Source organism: Mastigoproctus giganteus, chromosome 2, assembly GCF_048544385.1.
Source record: "Mastigoproctus giganteus isolate SK-2022 chromosome 2, ASM4854438v1, whole genome shotgun sequence".
Taxonomy (NCBI): domain Eukaryota; kingdom Metazoa; phylum Arthropoda; class Arachnida; order Uropygi; family Thelyphonidae; genus Mastigoproctus; species Mastigoproctus giganteus.
Window position 1 is genome coordinate 144759367 of NC_143576.1, and position 16956 is coordinate 144776322.

At 35.2% G+C, this 16956-nt stretch overlaps 1 protein-coding gene across 1 annotated transcript in view; it reads right to left on the minus strand.

Moving 5' to 3' along the window:
* Nucleotides 1-16956, minus strand: part of LOC150089636 (beta-TrCP-like) — a gene marked incomplete at its 5' end in the record, with an annotated part of 177020 nt that overhangs the window by 77800 nt on the left and 82264 nt on the right. Inside the window, 2 exons of the mRNA XM_090368702.1 lie at nucleotides 1597-1859; nucleotides 15000-15105. Of these exons, the coding sequence (XP_090224828.1) occupies nucleotides 1597-1859; nucleotides 15000-15105 (369 nt within the window). The remainder of the gene's footprint in view (nucleotides 1-1596; nucleotides 1860-14999; nucleotides 15106-16956) is intronic.

Genomic DNA, 16956 nt, shown 5'->3' on the forward strand with positions numbered 1-16956 from the left:
ATAACTTAAAGAAAAATGCTTGGCAAACTTAATGAACTGAAACAATGAATTACAGAAGAAACTAATGGTATACACTGCGGAATCAACGAATTATAACCACCCCTATGAAAACTGAAGCGATCCGTTGACCACGTGAGGTACGAGAGTGCGGAGTTAGTCGACCTACGTAGCATAGATAAGGTGTCGGTGGTTCAGTAGGCAGCAAAATTCCGAGCATCATGGGTAAAAGGAAGGATTTATCAGACTTTGATAAAGGACAGGTTGTGGGTGCTCGATGAGCTGGTGCCTCGATTTCCCAAATGGCTGAACTGGTGGGGTTTGAGAGCCGCCGTAGTTAAAGTGTACCAGGACTGGTGTCAAAATGGTCAAACAACGACAAAACTGCAAAGGTCAGTGAAAGGTTGAGGTTAGAGGTGAGCGCTGGGTTTGATGACTCGTACAGGAGAACAGGCACAGCACTGTTGAAGAGTTGATTACCCAATACAACATGGGCCAACCTGGAAGAATATCTGGCATGACCATGCATCGCACGCTAACACGTATGGGCTATAGAAGCAGACGATACTTACGGCATCCTCTAAAACCCAAGGTTCATCGGCATAAAAGACTCGCCTGGTGCAAAGAGAATGCAAGTTGGATGTTAGAAGACTGGAAGAAGGTGTGCTGGTCGGATGAGTCACGTTATTTACTCCCCACTGTGGTTGTGTATGGATTTGGCATCAACAACATGAGGCTCTTCATCCATCATGCACGGTATCAAAAGTGCAGGCCAGTGGAGGCGATTATATGGTGTGGAGCATGTTTCACTGGCAGGAACTTGAACCCCTGGAGCATGTGGAACAACGTATCAGTGGTCTCTGCTATTGTCAACTGCTTGCTTACTGTGTACACCCTTCTATGTTACACTTTTTCCTGAATGGTGATGGTGTCTTCCAAAATGACAATGCGCCGAGCCACCGGGCACTTGTTGTGCAGGAATGGTTTGCAGAACACAGTTCTGACTTCCAGCATATCGATTAGCCTCCGAACTCCCCTGATATCAATCCCATAGAGCACTTGTGGGACACTATGGAAATGCATATCAGGCATCTGGATACACCAATCACCTCCACACCTGCATTGCTGACCGCATTACAAACAGCTTGGTTGGCCATACCTCCCGAATGCTTCCGACATCTTGTTGAATCAATGCCACGTCAGATAGCTGCTGTACTGAAGGCAAAAGGAGGACCTACAAAGTATTAGTTAGGTGGTCATAATTTAGTGATCACTCAGTGTACATATCAATGCTACTGCATATAAAGGAAAATGTTATGAAATGAGTGATTCAGTGCATCATTGCTCTTGATGATGCACTGAATCAACAAGGAATATTATGGGTGTTAATTTTTTTTAAGAAATAACATTGTATAATGCTAAACATACCTTTCAATTCTTATAAGTTAGAATAAATATAAATAAAATTTAGTTGATTTTTCAGAACGCTGTATTTACTAACCTTCCAATCATGAACATCACAAAGCTGTGATAACATACCCATCTTTATTACATAAAAAAAGTTAACTTTGGCATTAATCATTGTTTGTAAATACTCACCTTATAGTGTTATCTGAGCTACCACTCACTACCAGTCTATCTCTATACTGCAGACAAGCAATTCCCCTTTTGTGTCCATTTAAAGTTCGCACAAATTCACATGATGATGTATTCCATACTTTCATAGTACGATCTCCTGAGGCTGAAACAATGTATTTTTCATCAAAGTCTACAACATTTACTGCTGCTCGATGACCAACTAGAACTCTTCTTAAATTGATTTCTGTTGCTGAAACCATGTCCCAAACAGCAATTGATCGATCCTAAAATTAAAACATGTCTAAAGTCCTCTATGATAGCTATTAAATGTTAGAGTATATGAAAATAGCAAAAAACTTCTTTCTACACATAGCCAGGAAAAATAAATAAAATAAAAATAAATAAAAATAATAATTTTGTTACAAAATGCATCAATTATTTGGTGCTGTTAAGCAACTCGCCATGGGTTGCCTCGGTCTTACACTATAAATAGAGAAGTACAAAGAAGAAATTGCCAATAGCAATTGTTAGGAGCACACCTGGAATATTGCAGGTGGTCCACATCCTGAAATGAATGTGGACCACTTTAAAAGGTTACAGAGGAAAAGAAACAGGTTCAGTAAAACAAATAGGGTATTCATACCAAGAGAGACTTCAGTTTTATCTGTTGCCATGTTTTAAAACCATGCATCTGCATTGTGATGTGAGTGAAATATACAAAACTTCAACAAGGGTTCAGCAAACTAATTCAAGACAAAACAGATAGTTCATTGGTTGGTTGGGTATTCTGGGAGTACTTTAGTGTACAGAATATTTTGGTTATAGTGTGCCTATGGATAAGTTATGCCAGTTCACATTTTATCATGCATTATATCTGTATAAGTGCCTGTTCACAGGATCGTTTTCATGTCGGCAGGCTGGAAAATCTAGAATAACTGGGAGTGGGGCTACTCTTTGATTCATGTTAATTATATAGACAACTGAAGGGGCCTTTAAGAATTCATTTCTAGGAGGATATGAAAACAGATCTCCCCAAATGAATGAAAATTGGCAAACATACTATACTGCTAAGGATGATGAAGAATATATGGAGGAAACTTTTTCTTTAACCAAAAAATACTTGACTATTGGAGTGAATTAATCATTGATAAGCTAATTGCCTCCACCCAATATTGTGGAGGTAGTTTATCTAAATTTAAAGAGGGATGTGGCAAATGTTAGACAATATTTTTATAGCACATTAGCATCTAAGGACATTGGACAGTGTGTATTGCTAATACAAGTGTGAATTCACAGGCTGCTAGGTACAATGTGTGGTCTGAGAACTGAAATAACTCACAGGGGAACTGTCCTTCAACTGACATCAGCTAACTAGTCTCGACTGAGAAGCCTTTAAGAATTCGTCTAACCCCAAAAAAGGATTCAAACCTAGGCCTCTGGGTTCAAAGTCTTTCAAATGGCAAAACTACTATACTATCACAGAGGATCAAAAATATTTAGCAGAAACAGGTAGGTAAGGTGACATGGATTACACTCAGATTCTTTTTTTTTTTGATGATGCTATAATCTTTTTCAATATTAATATTTTAAACTGGTGATATGCTTTAAAGTGAGAAATGTGGTTTTGCTATTTTATGTAGTTTTAAAATTTGCCTTTAATAAGTTTAAGTCAAAATTAAGAGTTAATGAACATACGTGCCATGGAACCATGACTGTACCATAAAATAATGATGAAAACTTAATTTTTTTTTTATAATCTGGAAATAGAAATTCAGTATCAATGGGTGGCTTGTTCAAAATAAGCACTGAAGCAGCAAAGACTAAGAAAAAATAAATAAATAAAACCCTCAAAGTTCCTTCCATTTGGATAGGAATCAAACCTAGATTTTTTCAAAAATAGGAGTTGAAACCACCATGCTAACAGCAAGGGCCCAATTAAAGTAAAAATTAATACTGATGTCTTATATTCATTCAAGAGAATGAATATCAAGCTAGAGAATAAACCTGGAATAACCTAAAAAAAAAAAAAAGATTATTGCAGTTATAGTGTGGATGAATAGCAGACAAGACTTATTACTAAGGTGATATAGGGTGAGAATTTCACCACCTTAGGCGCGCACACACACAGGGTGTCTATAAATTATTCACCTGATTATGAACATTAATTAAAATTTAATTGTAATAGGTATTGCAAACTGTTTGCTGCACTTAATAAAGCAACTCACAGAATTTCTTAACACACAACTGCACTTCAGTAAACCTCCACATGTGCTGCAACAACTTTGGTAGCATGTAGAATGTCAAGACAGTAGCTGATTACATTCCAAGTGTTTTGAAGCATCTCTTGAGAGAAATGGAAGTCACTGCCTGTTCAATCCAGTCTTTTAACTGTGACGTTATTAGCATTTTTTTGCATACACTTTGTCCTTTACATAGCCCCATATAAAGAAATTCACAGATGTGATATGCGGGAAACAAGGACCATGGAATGAAACCATCCTAGCCGATCCATCAGTTAGGAAATGTTATTGAGGAAATCACCCATATGCAAGCTCCAGTGTGGTTGTGCGGCATCATGCTGATAGAATACGTGTGGCTGCATACCTTCCAGCTGAGGTGCAGCAACCAATTCGAGCATATCTAGGTAATTTTCTGAATTCACAGTGTTTTCAGGGAATAAAAATGACTCAATCATCTGGTTGAAGGACAGTGTGCACTTTTATCTTGGGACTATCACATTTGTGTCCACGAACAGAGTGGAAATTCAGATCCCCATATGCAACAATTAAGTCTAACTAACTTTACCATATAGGTAGAATGTTGCTTCATCACTGAAAATGACATTTTTCCAGAAAGTGCTCATTTTCCATTCAAATATGGCGCCTCCGTAGCCAGGTGGGAAGGAGCAGCAGTGCATAGCACATGCTTCTTGATTAGACCGGGGTTCGAGCCCGTCACCACCAAATACAGAGGATGTGGAAAGGTCAGGGAATGACCACCGCATATCCCGGAGCAATATGGCCTTAGTTGCTAATGCTCCTAAATAACTAACTAACTAACTAACCATCCATTGAAATGAGGACAGTTAGGTTAATTAATGACCCTTCTAACAAAGTCTCTCTCTCTCTCTCTCTCTCTCACACACACACACACACACACACACACACACACACACACACACACACACACACACACACACACACACACACACACACACACACACGTTCTGTTTCTGATGCATGCCTTTTCTACAGATATAATCTGAATTCAATAATTCCTACTCTCTTCCAAACCAGTCCAAACATGTGCTGCAACCAGTTAGCATCCTTTTACTGTCCAACTTCAAACTCACAAAACCAACTCAACCCCCCCCCCACCGCCATTTATTCCTTCAACTTCCATTTTCTGGAACAACCTCCCTTCAAATGTATTTCCTGAAAATTACAATCTACAGAAATTCAAGTCTAATGTCAACAAGCATTTTCTTTCATGTTCTCAGCTTTCAACCCATGCATGGTACTAAGTACTATAGGTTCTAACACCTCTCATGCTTGGGATTTTCATTAAAAAAAATATTATTCTTGGCATTTTGAAATTTAAATACCAGGTAGTTAACAGATCTTTGAGCAGTGCTGCCAGTCTGAATTTAAAAGTATCATATAAAAAATGTTTTAGGGGGTATGTTAGGAAAGTTATAGTTATAACTAATTTTTTCATCATCATCATCATTCTACTCTTCCATTTGACAAGGGTTGAGTCCCTATTTAGATCTTGTCCTTCATTGTTGTCGATCTCTTGAATTTTGCATCATTTGTTGATAATTCTGAAACCTGTGTTTTCCTTTAGGCATTGGAGCCATTCTCTTTTGGGTCTTCCTGGTGGTCTCTTATCTCCAATTCTTCCTGTCAGTACTACATTAGGCAGCCTATGTTGTTTCATCCGGTTCACATGTCCAAACCACTGAAGTTGTTTTTTGTAGATCTGCTCTATTATTCTGCATTCAAAATTTTGATCTCTCCTTACTTGTTTATTAATTTTATGTTCTCTCCAATTTGTTTTATTGATTTTCCTTAGACATATCATTTCAAATGACATATTTTTTGCCTTTCTTATTTATTTATTCTCCAATTCTCTGATCCATAAGTTGCTGTGGGTATGATGACAGTTTTATATAGTTTAATTTTTAGACTATTTCAGATTTTATTGCTCTTCCATATGTTTTTGAGTTTGTTCATGTTTGTCCATATCTGATGTTCAGCCTGTGATTAATTTGGTCAATATTTACTTAGGTTTCCGGTTATTAGAGAGCCCAGGCATACAAATTTTTCGTACTTGTTCTATTTGTTGATTTTGGATGTGTATGTTTTCTATGTTTTTTTTGATTTGCATTACTTTGGTTTTATTTATATTAATATTAATTCCATAACTGTTTCTTGCTTTATCAATGTTTGTTAATATTTATTTTAGTTGTTCTTTGGTTTCTGTTAAAATCACAATATCATCTGCATATTTTATGTGGTTTATATTTTTTCCATTTATTATTGTGCCTCTTTTTCCTTCAATTGATTTCATTAGTTCTTCCAGGAAGATATTAAATAAATATGGAGATAAAGGGCATCTCTACATGACTCCTTTCTCTATTTCAAATTTCTGTTTTAAGGTTGTTGAATTACTATTGCTCTTGTATTTTTGTATAAATTATTTACAAACATGATTATTTCATGATCAAGTGGGATTTTTTGTAGTTGCTTCATTAAATTCTCTCTGTTTACAGAGTCAAATGCCTGCTTGAAATCGATGAAGCACAGATAAAGAGGTTTCTTCTTATCCCAATATTTTTCTGCAATGATGTTTAGTGTCAATATTTGGTCTATTGTTGATCTTCCTTTTCTAAATCCTGCTTGTTCTTCCCCTATTGTTTCTTCATATATTTTAAGTATCCTATTTTGTAAGATCCTTATAAATATTTTATATATGGTTTAAAAGGGTAATGGGTCTATAATTCTGACAATTTTCTTTATCTCCTTTTTTGTGTACAGGTACTATTATTCTACTTTTCCAGTCTTCTGGTATATCACCTGTAAATAAAATTAGATTAAACAATTGTGCGAGGTGTTTTAACATTGCATCGCCTCCAAATTTCCATAGTTTTGCTTGGATACCATCACTTCCGGGTGCCTTGTCATTCTTCATTTGGCTAATTGCTTTCTGAACTTCTTTTGTTATCAAGGGTGCTTTATCTCTTCTATTATCTAAGACAAGAGAGTTTTTTCCTTCCCCTTTGAACAGGGTTTGGTAATATTCTTTCCAAATTTTTTAAATTTCTTGCGTGTTTCCTGTTTTTATATTGTTTTTATTTTTCATCGTCAGTGTTTTCAGGATGTAAGTTTTAGAGAGTTCCTTTATAACCCAGTAAGTTGTTTTAGAGTCGTGACGTTTATTTGCCTCTTTGCACTGCTTTGCTTTGTCTTCCAACCATTTCCTTTTAGCAGCTTTACATAGGTTGTCTATTTTGTTTTTTAGGGCTTTATATTTTTCCCCATTATCTTGACTATTTTCTTTGTTTAGGAGGTTTTTCATTTGTCTTTTTTCCATCCATACATCTAAAATTTCTGATGTAATCCAAGGATGTTTTGGTTTTGTTCCCAAGGTTTCTAAGGCTGCATCTTTAGTCAATTGTTTGGTTTTCTCCCATATATTTTCCACAGATAATGAATAGTTTATATCTTTTAATTTTTCTTGTAGTATTTTCTCATAAATTTCCTTTATTTTATCTTCTTCAAATCATGATATATTTAATGTTGCTCTATTGTTCTTTGGATTCGTATTTTTAAATTTCCATTTAATTGTTGCTGCTAGCAGTTCATGGTCAATGTCAAAATCTGTACTTCTAAGAGTTTTAACATTTTGAATGGATGATTTCCAGTTGTTATTTATTAAAATGTAGTCAATACAGTTTTTTTTGTATTTCCATCTGGTGATGTCCATGTATACTTATGTTGAGATCTGTGGCAGAACAGTGTGTTGGAAATGAATAGTTTATTTTCTTTGCAGAAGTTCAAGATTTCTTCTCACTCATTTCTATTTCCTATCCCGAACTTTCCTAATATGTCACTGAAATCTGTCAAAAAGCCTCCAACTTTTGCATTAAAGTCTCCCATTGTTATTAAAATATCTTTTTTGTTTGTGTTATCTATGGTTTCTTGTAGGTCTGAATAGAAGGCAGCTGTCTCGGTATCATCATGTGAGGAGCCTGGGGTACCTGGATCATTTTTATGACAATTCCTTTTTCTTTACCTTTTATCCTTAAACTTATTATTCTTGAGCTGTGTGGGTGAATTTCTATTATTGAATTTAATAGATATTTCTTTACTATGAAAGCGACTCCTCTATGTATGTTGTCTTTTCTCTCTGAGTAAAATATTCTTCCTTCTCTCATATACAGTGTTCCTTCTTCTGTCCAATGTGTCTCTGACATTCCTACGATATCACATTTGATCTTTTTCAATTCTTCTTCTACCAATTTTTTTTTCCCAGTCTTGTAAAGCGATCTTACATTTAGCGTTGAGAGATACATTTGAGTTTTGGCTGACCATATAGCTTTCTTCACAGCTGTTCTCCATGGTATAAGAACAACCACTCCGGTTACCCCAGACGTGGTAGCATGACTGTTTATCTTACAATGACTAAGATCCATAGGGTTTAAAGCAAATAATGCAGCCGGTTTGCCATTCCTCTGCTGCATAGTCCACAATTTAGACGGGACCAGTATCTTGGAAGAGTGACAGACTTCCACTGTGACAGGCTTGTGGTCAAAAAGAATGTCATGTATATTTTTAACATTAATTATAGAATTAACCCAAGATTTGATTTTAATAAATTCCTGAAATTCTCTAAATTACATATCGCAAATCTAATGCTATTTTGATTATTAACATTAGTGTTTGCTTCATTGCAGACCTTAGAACACTAAGGAGCAATCCTTTTTGCTAAATGGAAAATAGGATATGCACAGATCTTGAGCAGGATAACCAACTAACCATTAAATTTACTGCTGAGTCCATATGGATATAAGGTTTTATAAATTAATATGAAAAGGTTTTACAGCCCCAACCTTTCTAAGGAATTACCTTCCATAGCCAATATAGTAATATACATATATCATTGAATTTATGTATATGAAAATGGTGCAATCTATATGTTTTTTTATTCTTAAAGATTCTGAATGGGAACTGTGAACATTCATTTTGTAGTGAAATTTATTATCAGTCTGACCTACAGACTTCCCAATCCTTGCAAGCTATGAGATATACCATGCCACCAGAATAGCATAATAATAGTACACCTCTGTTATTTATAATTTTAGTGATTTAAATGCACGTAAGGGCATGTTAGACATAGTGGATTATGACAAATTTTGAATTTTAAGTTTAGATGATTATGAAGCTGGAAATAATAGGTTGAGATATGAGTTAAGACTATCTTATCAGTGGAGTTAGTATTCACATAGTTGTTAGTGGTCTCACCATTCTCATTACCCAAATTTTCATGCTGACCCATAGCATCAAATGCTGATTGACATTGTGCATTACTTACTGGACCACCCAATGCCCCAGTAGGATCTGCGGTACAGTTTAGCTTATGTGATTAACATAGTATTTTATTATTTTGTATTGTTTTTTTTTTTTTTTTGTTAGTTGTTGGCGCATCAGCTTCTATGGCCATATTGCACCTCCCAAAGTTTTTGCATTTTACTGTGATCCAAGCCCAAGGCGGGAATCAAACCCGCGACCTTTGGGTTGCCAGGCAGGCACTTTACCTACCTGGCTAGCCCGGTTGGCTATTTTGTATTGTGTAATTACTCATAACGATATAAAAGCCTAGAGAAACGAGCATAAATCAAAGCAAAATCCTAAGAATAACAATAAATAAATTAAAGCTTCCCCATAAAGTAATAGCTAGAAGCACCCTAAAAAAAAAAAAAAAAAAAAAACTAGCATGTGCCAAAAGGGATAGAATATACTCTATCAAGTAAGTATAAGAAAAATATCAATAAATGAGTAATAAATAATGAAATAGGTAGAATCCTAGTAGACAAGCCACAACCCAGACAGACCTTACAGGTATAATTGAAACAAACAGTTCCAGATATAAAGTAAAGGTATATAAATGAAGAATGATATTATGTAAAGAAAATCTCACACGCACGCACGCACATATCCACTTATGGTTTACTAGCAGTTAATTTTTTTACAAACTGCATAATAAACAGAATGAAGTCAAAGACCATTCAGCAAGGCTCTTTTCAGCAGATCGCCCAGAGCAATGAAACTGCTATTCGATGACGTGTCATGCTACAAATATCATCCATTAGAGAAATATAGTTTACATACCTTTTCTGATATACTCATATGTTTAATACTACTTAGTAAATTTTTCACTATGTAGTATTTAACCTATCTGAATTCCACAAACATATTGACCAAACAATTCAAATTACTTTAAATACCTAGATTTTTCACCAATAGAAATTATTTTAAGGATCCTCATTAAAACTAATTCAAAAGCATTAATCTTGCACACAGTAATCAAATATTGGACTTTGTTACTACGATAAAATATTTACAACAATCACATGTGGTTTTCTCAAAATTAATTCTCTTCTTTCATAATTTCTAAAATGAGAGGACATGGCAACACCTGTAGAAATATCTACTACTCTAAATTGACTGTTGTAAGAATCTTTGCATGAGATCAGGCTATTCAATAGATGGTAAAGCCTTATGCTGAGAGGGAGATGATAATTGAGAACAACACAATTTTCCATTTGAGCACTGTCTGTGTCCATTAGGCCAGCGTCTAGAGATATGACCAAGTTGGTTACATGAGAAGCAATGAATTTGCTTCATCCTATTTTTATTTCTAGGCCTGAATTCCTACCATGCTGGAATTACAGCATTATTCTATACAGTCTGTTGAGAGGGAGCAGTAGGTATCAACAATGTTTGTTCCTTCATCATATGGTCTAATGTATATTGTTGCATAGACTGCACAGCTTCCACTTTAGATATCATACAGTCATTCCACTTTTTCTGGGAAATATGTCTATCAGTGAGCAGCTTTAACTGCATGGTAGCCTTTGACAACTGATTAATTATACAATTATTCCATTTGTATTCATTTGTGGAAACACATTCTGCCTTAAATTTTTTTTAACCCTGAAGTGATAGCACTATACCTGTGAGGTCTTAATTCGAAAATAACAAGCTGTAATTTTCTGTACCTTAATAAATATAGTAAAATTTTTAATTGTATTTTTTAAAAAAATTATTATTGTTTTCCCAGAGTTATAGCATACAAGAACACCAGTCAGGTCTAACACTACTGTGTTTGTTAAAGGTTATTTCAAAACAGCAGGAGAATCACACACATTTGTTATGGAATTTTTTTGTATATATATATGCTGTTTCTGTTATTACATTCCATTTAGCTTTGGAAATATTTAGTGATATATTACTTTTATGCAATATTATAAGAAAATGTGGTTTTCTCTCAAGCAAGCAAGTATCAGTATTAGTGGTGGCATATGATGCAAGAAAGCAAGTTTATAAAAACAGGTGCCTAGTCTTTAGACATCAGACAAGGAATTCTTTAGGGAAGAGGATGCTAGAAGTTTATTAAACTCTAACAGGGAGCTAAATGATTTTGTAACAATGGAGAGGAAAGTGGGAGAGAAATTGTTGAAATTAAAATAAAAATGCACCTGAGGAGGCAAGCAACCTTTATCCATAATTATGAGGGCATCTTTGGATTCAGGGGAGGTTCATATGGACTGGAGATGTGGGAAAGCCCCATTGTTGTTGTTATTGTTATTTGGTTTTTAGGAGCATTAGCAACTAAGGCCATATTGCTCTGTGAATATGCGGTGGTCATTCCTGACCTTTCCGCATCCTCCGTATTTGGTGGTGATGGGCTCGAACCCCAGTCTAATCAAGAAGCGTGTGCTACGCACTGCTGCTCCTTCCCACCTGGCTACAGAGGCGCCTGGAAAGCCCCAATTCACAAAGAGGGATCAAAGGGTGACGTGGGCAATTACAGACTTGTTGGCAATATAAAAGTTTAGAAATCTTATAATACCGTATTGGTGGACTAATAATAGAATAGCAATTGCTTAAAAAAAAAAAAAAAACCAGTACTCACCTTGAATAATTTTTTTTAAGCAATTGCTATTCTATTATTAGACTTGTTGGCTTAACTTCTGTTTCAGGGAAAATTATGGAGTCACTCGTTAAAGAAGTAATGCAGGACCACCTAGACCAGTGTGCTATTATGCTTCAATTGCAGCATGGATTCATTAAGGGGTGATCTTGTCTGACCAATTTGATTGGATACTATGGTGCAGTAACAAAGGAACTGGATGCAAAAAATAATTCTGATATCATATACTTGGATTTCAGGAAAGCTTTTGATACTGTTTCACATAAAAGACTGCTGTAAAAATTGCAGCATTGCGGCATTAAGGGCAGGTTACTGCTATGATGGTTAAGTAGGAGAACACAGGGGGTGGTTATCAATGGACACTGCTCTTCATGGAGTAATGTTATTAGTGGAGTCCCACAGGGTTTGGTGTATTCATATTTATTAATGATAGTGAAGGTATATCAGGCTTAATGTCTAAGTTTGCAGATGATACAAAGGTTGGGAGGGTGGTCAATGATAGTAATGAAGGTATGCTGCCACAGCAAGACCTAGAAAAATTAGGCAGATGGGCTGAGAAATGGTAGCCGAAGTTTAACATTGCATTTGTCAATGTGAGTAGCATATGGGAAGCAGTAATCTCAGATTAACATACCAGCTGTGTGGTACTACACTCAGGATAATGGAAAATGAAAGGACCTGAGATAATTGTGCAGTCAGATATGAAGTTCTCTGAGCAATACAGAAAGGCTACCAGAGCGGCTCATGGGGTTTTTGTCAATGATATACAGGAATTCTGCCAGCAGAGATAAAGAGATTATCCCATTGTATAAGGCAATGGTCAGGCCACATCTTGAGTACTGAATACAGGTTTGAAGGCCCCATTTGAGGAAGGATGTACAGCGGATGAAACAGGTACAGAGAAGGACAATGAGATTGGTGAGAGGAACAAAGGGAGGTGCCCTCACCAAGAAAGGTTTCAGTACCACAAATTTCATTATCTGGAGACTAAGCACATGCAAGGTGATCTGGCTCAGCTCTTTAAGGCTTCAAATGGCTTGAGCAAACTCCATGCTGATGAGATTCTTCCTCTTGCTCAGACAATGCACATGAGGAAGCATAAATTCAAACTGAGGAAGGATGGTTGCAGAATAGATGTGAAGTTTACCCTCAGCCAACAGGTGGTTGAATGTTGGAACATGCTTCCATGCATTGCAAAAGTGGATAGTTTGAATAAATTGAAGGAAGAACTAGACAAACTATTAGAGGGGAAGGTTAGGTAAACTTTTTTTTTTTTTTTTTTTGGCTGATGTTGTATAAGCTTGCTTTCTTGCATCATTTGTCACTACTAATAGTAACACTAAGATAGAGATATTTGTTGACATTGGAATTGAATTTCTGCAGACTAATATTCAGTAAATACATGTGAAGGGAAGTGACAAATGAGAAAAAGTTAGTTCTGTGATGGCTTAATACATGTGAAGGGAAGTGACAAATGAGAAAAAGTTAGTTCTGTGATGGCTTTTAATAGCAAAAGGATGTTGAACAGTTGAAGCATGTATTCAGACTGATTGGGGGGGGGGAGAATTACAGATGCTAATTTAGAAGGATCGTATCCATAGAAATATCTACAGAAAAAGCAAAAAGCATGCAACAGAAACAGAATATTTCTGTGAACATAGATATTCTGTTTACAAAGAATTTATAGAGATTATTAGTTATAAATCCTTTAGTTTGAAGCTTTTGGTTCAATTTATTTCTAATGCATTGCAAAACAATACAATATAGCATTGTAAAATGCAATGGATTCTGTTCTTCCTATGCCTGGATATTAACAAATTAGTTTACTGCATTCCAAATTAGTATCAAGTCTGCACTGTAATTTTATTACAGTGCAGACTTGATACTATGTGGATTTCTGAGATATTATTATTATTATTACCTTTATGGTGCAAGGAAGCCTGAGGCTTATGCTACACCAGGCAAAAAAAAAAAATTCTAAATTACCCTGAGAGAGAGAGAGAGAGAGAGAGATGTAGAAGGAAATCACCAAGAAAGAGAAGAATGATGATATCCAGCATCCAGCTCAGGACCCTGGGTGTGCCAAACCCATGGTCACCAGATGTGAGCCCTTGGGGTTATATTTAAAAACCCCGAAATGTTGGATTTTGAAGAGAAAATGCGTGTAGAGGTTTGTGCCCAGTGGGTGTACTAAGGTCGGTTTTCGGTTTTGTGAGGGGAAACCGGAGTGCCCGGAGAAAACCTCACGGCTATGGCCTGAGACCGACTAACTCAAGATACTGAGTGGGATTCGCGACAATCAACATTTCCAAGCACGGGACTTGAACCCGGGACCCACTCGGTACAGCCTGGCATTCTTGCCAACTCGGCTACCGCGCCCCTTTTTAAAGATTTATTATTATTTACCTAGTTATTTTTAAAATTTTTATTTATCCATGATTTTTTGAATTTCCCTCTGAAAATTAGATTATCAGAGGGAAACTAAATGATTTATGGAACTTCTCTCACAGCTCAAGCTCCACAGTCATTAATTATAGAGAATGCTAATTGGCCAGTAACAAACTAATAACATATAAGCCCAATCAGTTCATGAATTTTGTGTTTAATACATTTGCAGTTTTTGCTATTCTAAATGTCTTTCAAGGGAGGGGAAGGGAGAGGAAGTAACATGCTGTTGTTTACAAAAATGTACTTTTTAAATGAATATACTGCAACAGTTGAATCCAGTAACTAGTTCACCCCCACCCCAAAGTGTTTACTTTTGAGTGTCCTATATGAAATTGGCATTCCACTGATGTAATTTTTATTGTATCTCTAGTTGAGCTACAAAGAAGGGGAAAAATAATTAGCCTCAGATCTATTGCCTATAAAAATTGACTCTAACTGAATATATTACAGAAGCTAAATTTTGCTTTCTTTTTTGTTTTGTTTACTTTTCAGTGTGAAATTAGCAGTTCTCTGAAAGTCTATTACCTAAAGTCACTAAGATGCATCACTAAAATGACAACAATATAGCAGCATATACAAAATATGTTAATACTGAAAGGGTTCTTTATTTATCACACTGGAATTCATCTTCACTAAGAGTAATTTGGTTGAAATTATTGTAATTCCTTTTTCCTCAAGTTTTACTGTTTTTTTAATTGAAATAAGATAAGATAACTAAAATATTATCACTATATTTAAAAGAATAAAGGATTTATTACCTTTGAGCAAGTAACCATCATGCCATTATTAAATCTCAAATGTAAAACTGCTTCACAGTGGTGAATTAAAGTATTTACCATTTCACCTGAAGTTACATCCCACACCCTGGAAATGAAACAAGAATATATGTTAGCCTTGTATAAGGCAAACTAAATGTTTTTGAAACCAAATATATAAATCATAAATTTCTCACAAAAAATTTGGTAGTATCCAAAATTTTGCAAATTGATATAGGAAACGACTTAGTAGCACACTGCATTGCATTACAGATGCATTTGTCTCTTTTCCTTATATCAATAATTTTTTTTTTTTTTTTGCAATTACTTCTATTTTAATTTTTATGTAGCATTCTGAATAGATCCATTATGAAAATCCATTGGATATAATCTGAGTTATGAGTATGAAAATAAAGAATTGTAAATTCAGGATCTAACCATCCAGTGTTATATTTTTTAGATGTAGCAACTTAGTCATTTCTATCAGCAGAAGTGTCCTTGTGTAGAATGTTAATTGCAGATTATAATATGTTAATTAATATGTGGCATTGTTCTGAACTTAGCTGTGTCTTAGTGAAATCTTGAATAAGACCTTAAACTTTAAAAATCCAGGGACAATAAAATATTTAAACCAAAGTCAGTTTTTTTTTTTTTTTTTTTTGTCCTCGCCTTTTCCCATTATTATAAAGTCAGTAATATATATAAAAATAAAACGCAAAAGCCATGAGGATGCAAAATTATTTACAATGAGTGCCTACTTTAAAGATTGAAAGAATTTTTTCTGTTAAGCTTTAAAGTTGATATTCTTCATTTTTCTGTTGATAATCTTCCTTCAGGAAAAAAGGTGGGAAGGAGTTATAAAGGTTCCTCACCAATATAGTCACCATTCTTTGAACTCTTTCTAGAAGTTGCCTTTTCTTAGGTAAAGCCACCCATGATGATTTGAAGTAGTTATTGTCTTATATAGAGAGAAATAATGACATCCTCCACCCTAATTACAAAGGTCTATTAAATTGACAACTTTATGCCTGATTGTATGTTACCCCTAAGTTTTTCATCCTAAACCACCTTAAATTCTACTAGTCTTCTTCTAAAAGACTAGGTGAGTGTAAGGAATAACTTATAAACTCACCTAGTTTATAAATTATTCCTAATGATTCTTTGATTAGCACAGAAAAGTACAAATAGCTTGTTGAGATGACCTTGTCTCCTTTCTGGCATGAAAATATCTATTAGATCTATCTATTAGTTAGATCTATTTTTTTTTTTCTTTTGTTTGCAAACTAAAATGCCAAAAGATAAATGATTGAATATAATTAAAATATATGACGGACAAAAAAGGAATGATTTCATATGCAGGGGCTCCATCCTTATTAGGAAACACAAGGCATCAGCAATTAACAGACATAGCATTTTAATAACCTCTAAACTTGCTAAAGGGTGGGTTAAAAGGCTATTATTCTGTGCTAGGCAACCCATTAACAAAGTACTTATCATGTGAAGGTTGAAGACAAATAGAAAGCCTGGACAGACATCTTCAATGATCACCACTGCACGATGCTCTCAAACAAAAAATTAATCAGAAATGGTACCAACAGAATGGACAATTTATGAAAAACATAACATTAAATTAAATTAAATGGATAAAAATGAAATAAACAGAAAAGATGTTAAAAATGGCCTAGATACAGAAAGAAGATCTAGATTAACCAGTGGATATTACCTGACCCATGTAGAAAAAATAAATAAATATGAGGACTGGTACAAAAGCAATGCCTCCTAATTTTTTGCTTTCAAATGTGAATCTGTAGATCAGATGCTGTAGATCATTTTGCATGTCACTGAGTGGTCACTAGTTTCACCATACTGAGTGGTGCTGTGATCAGTTTTGTGGGTGCAGCACATGCATAGTTCAAAATGGTGGATGTTACAGATACACGTATCAAGCAAAGAGGGGTGA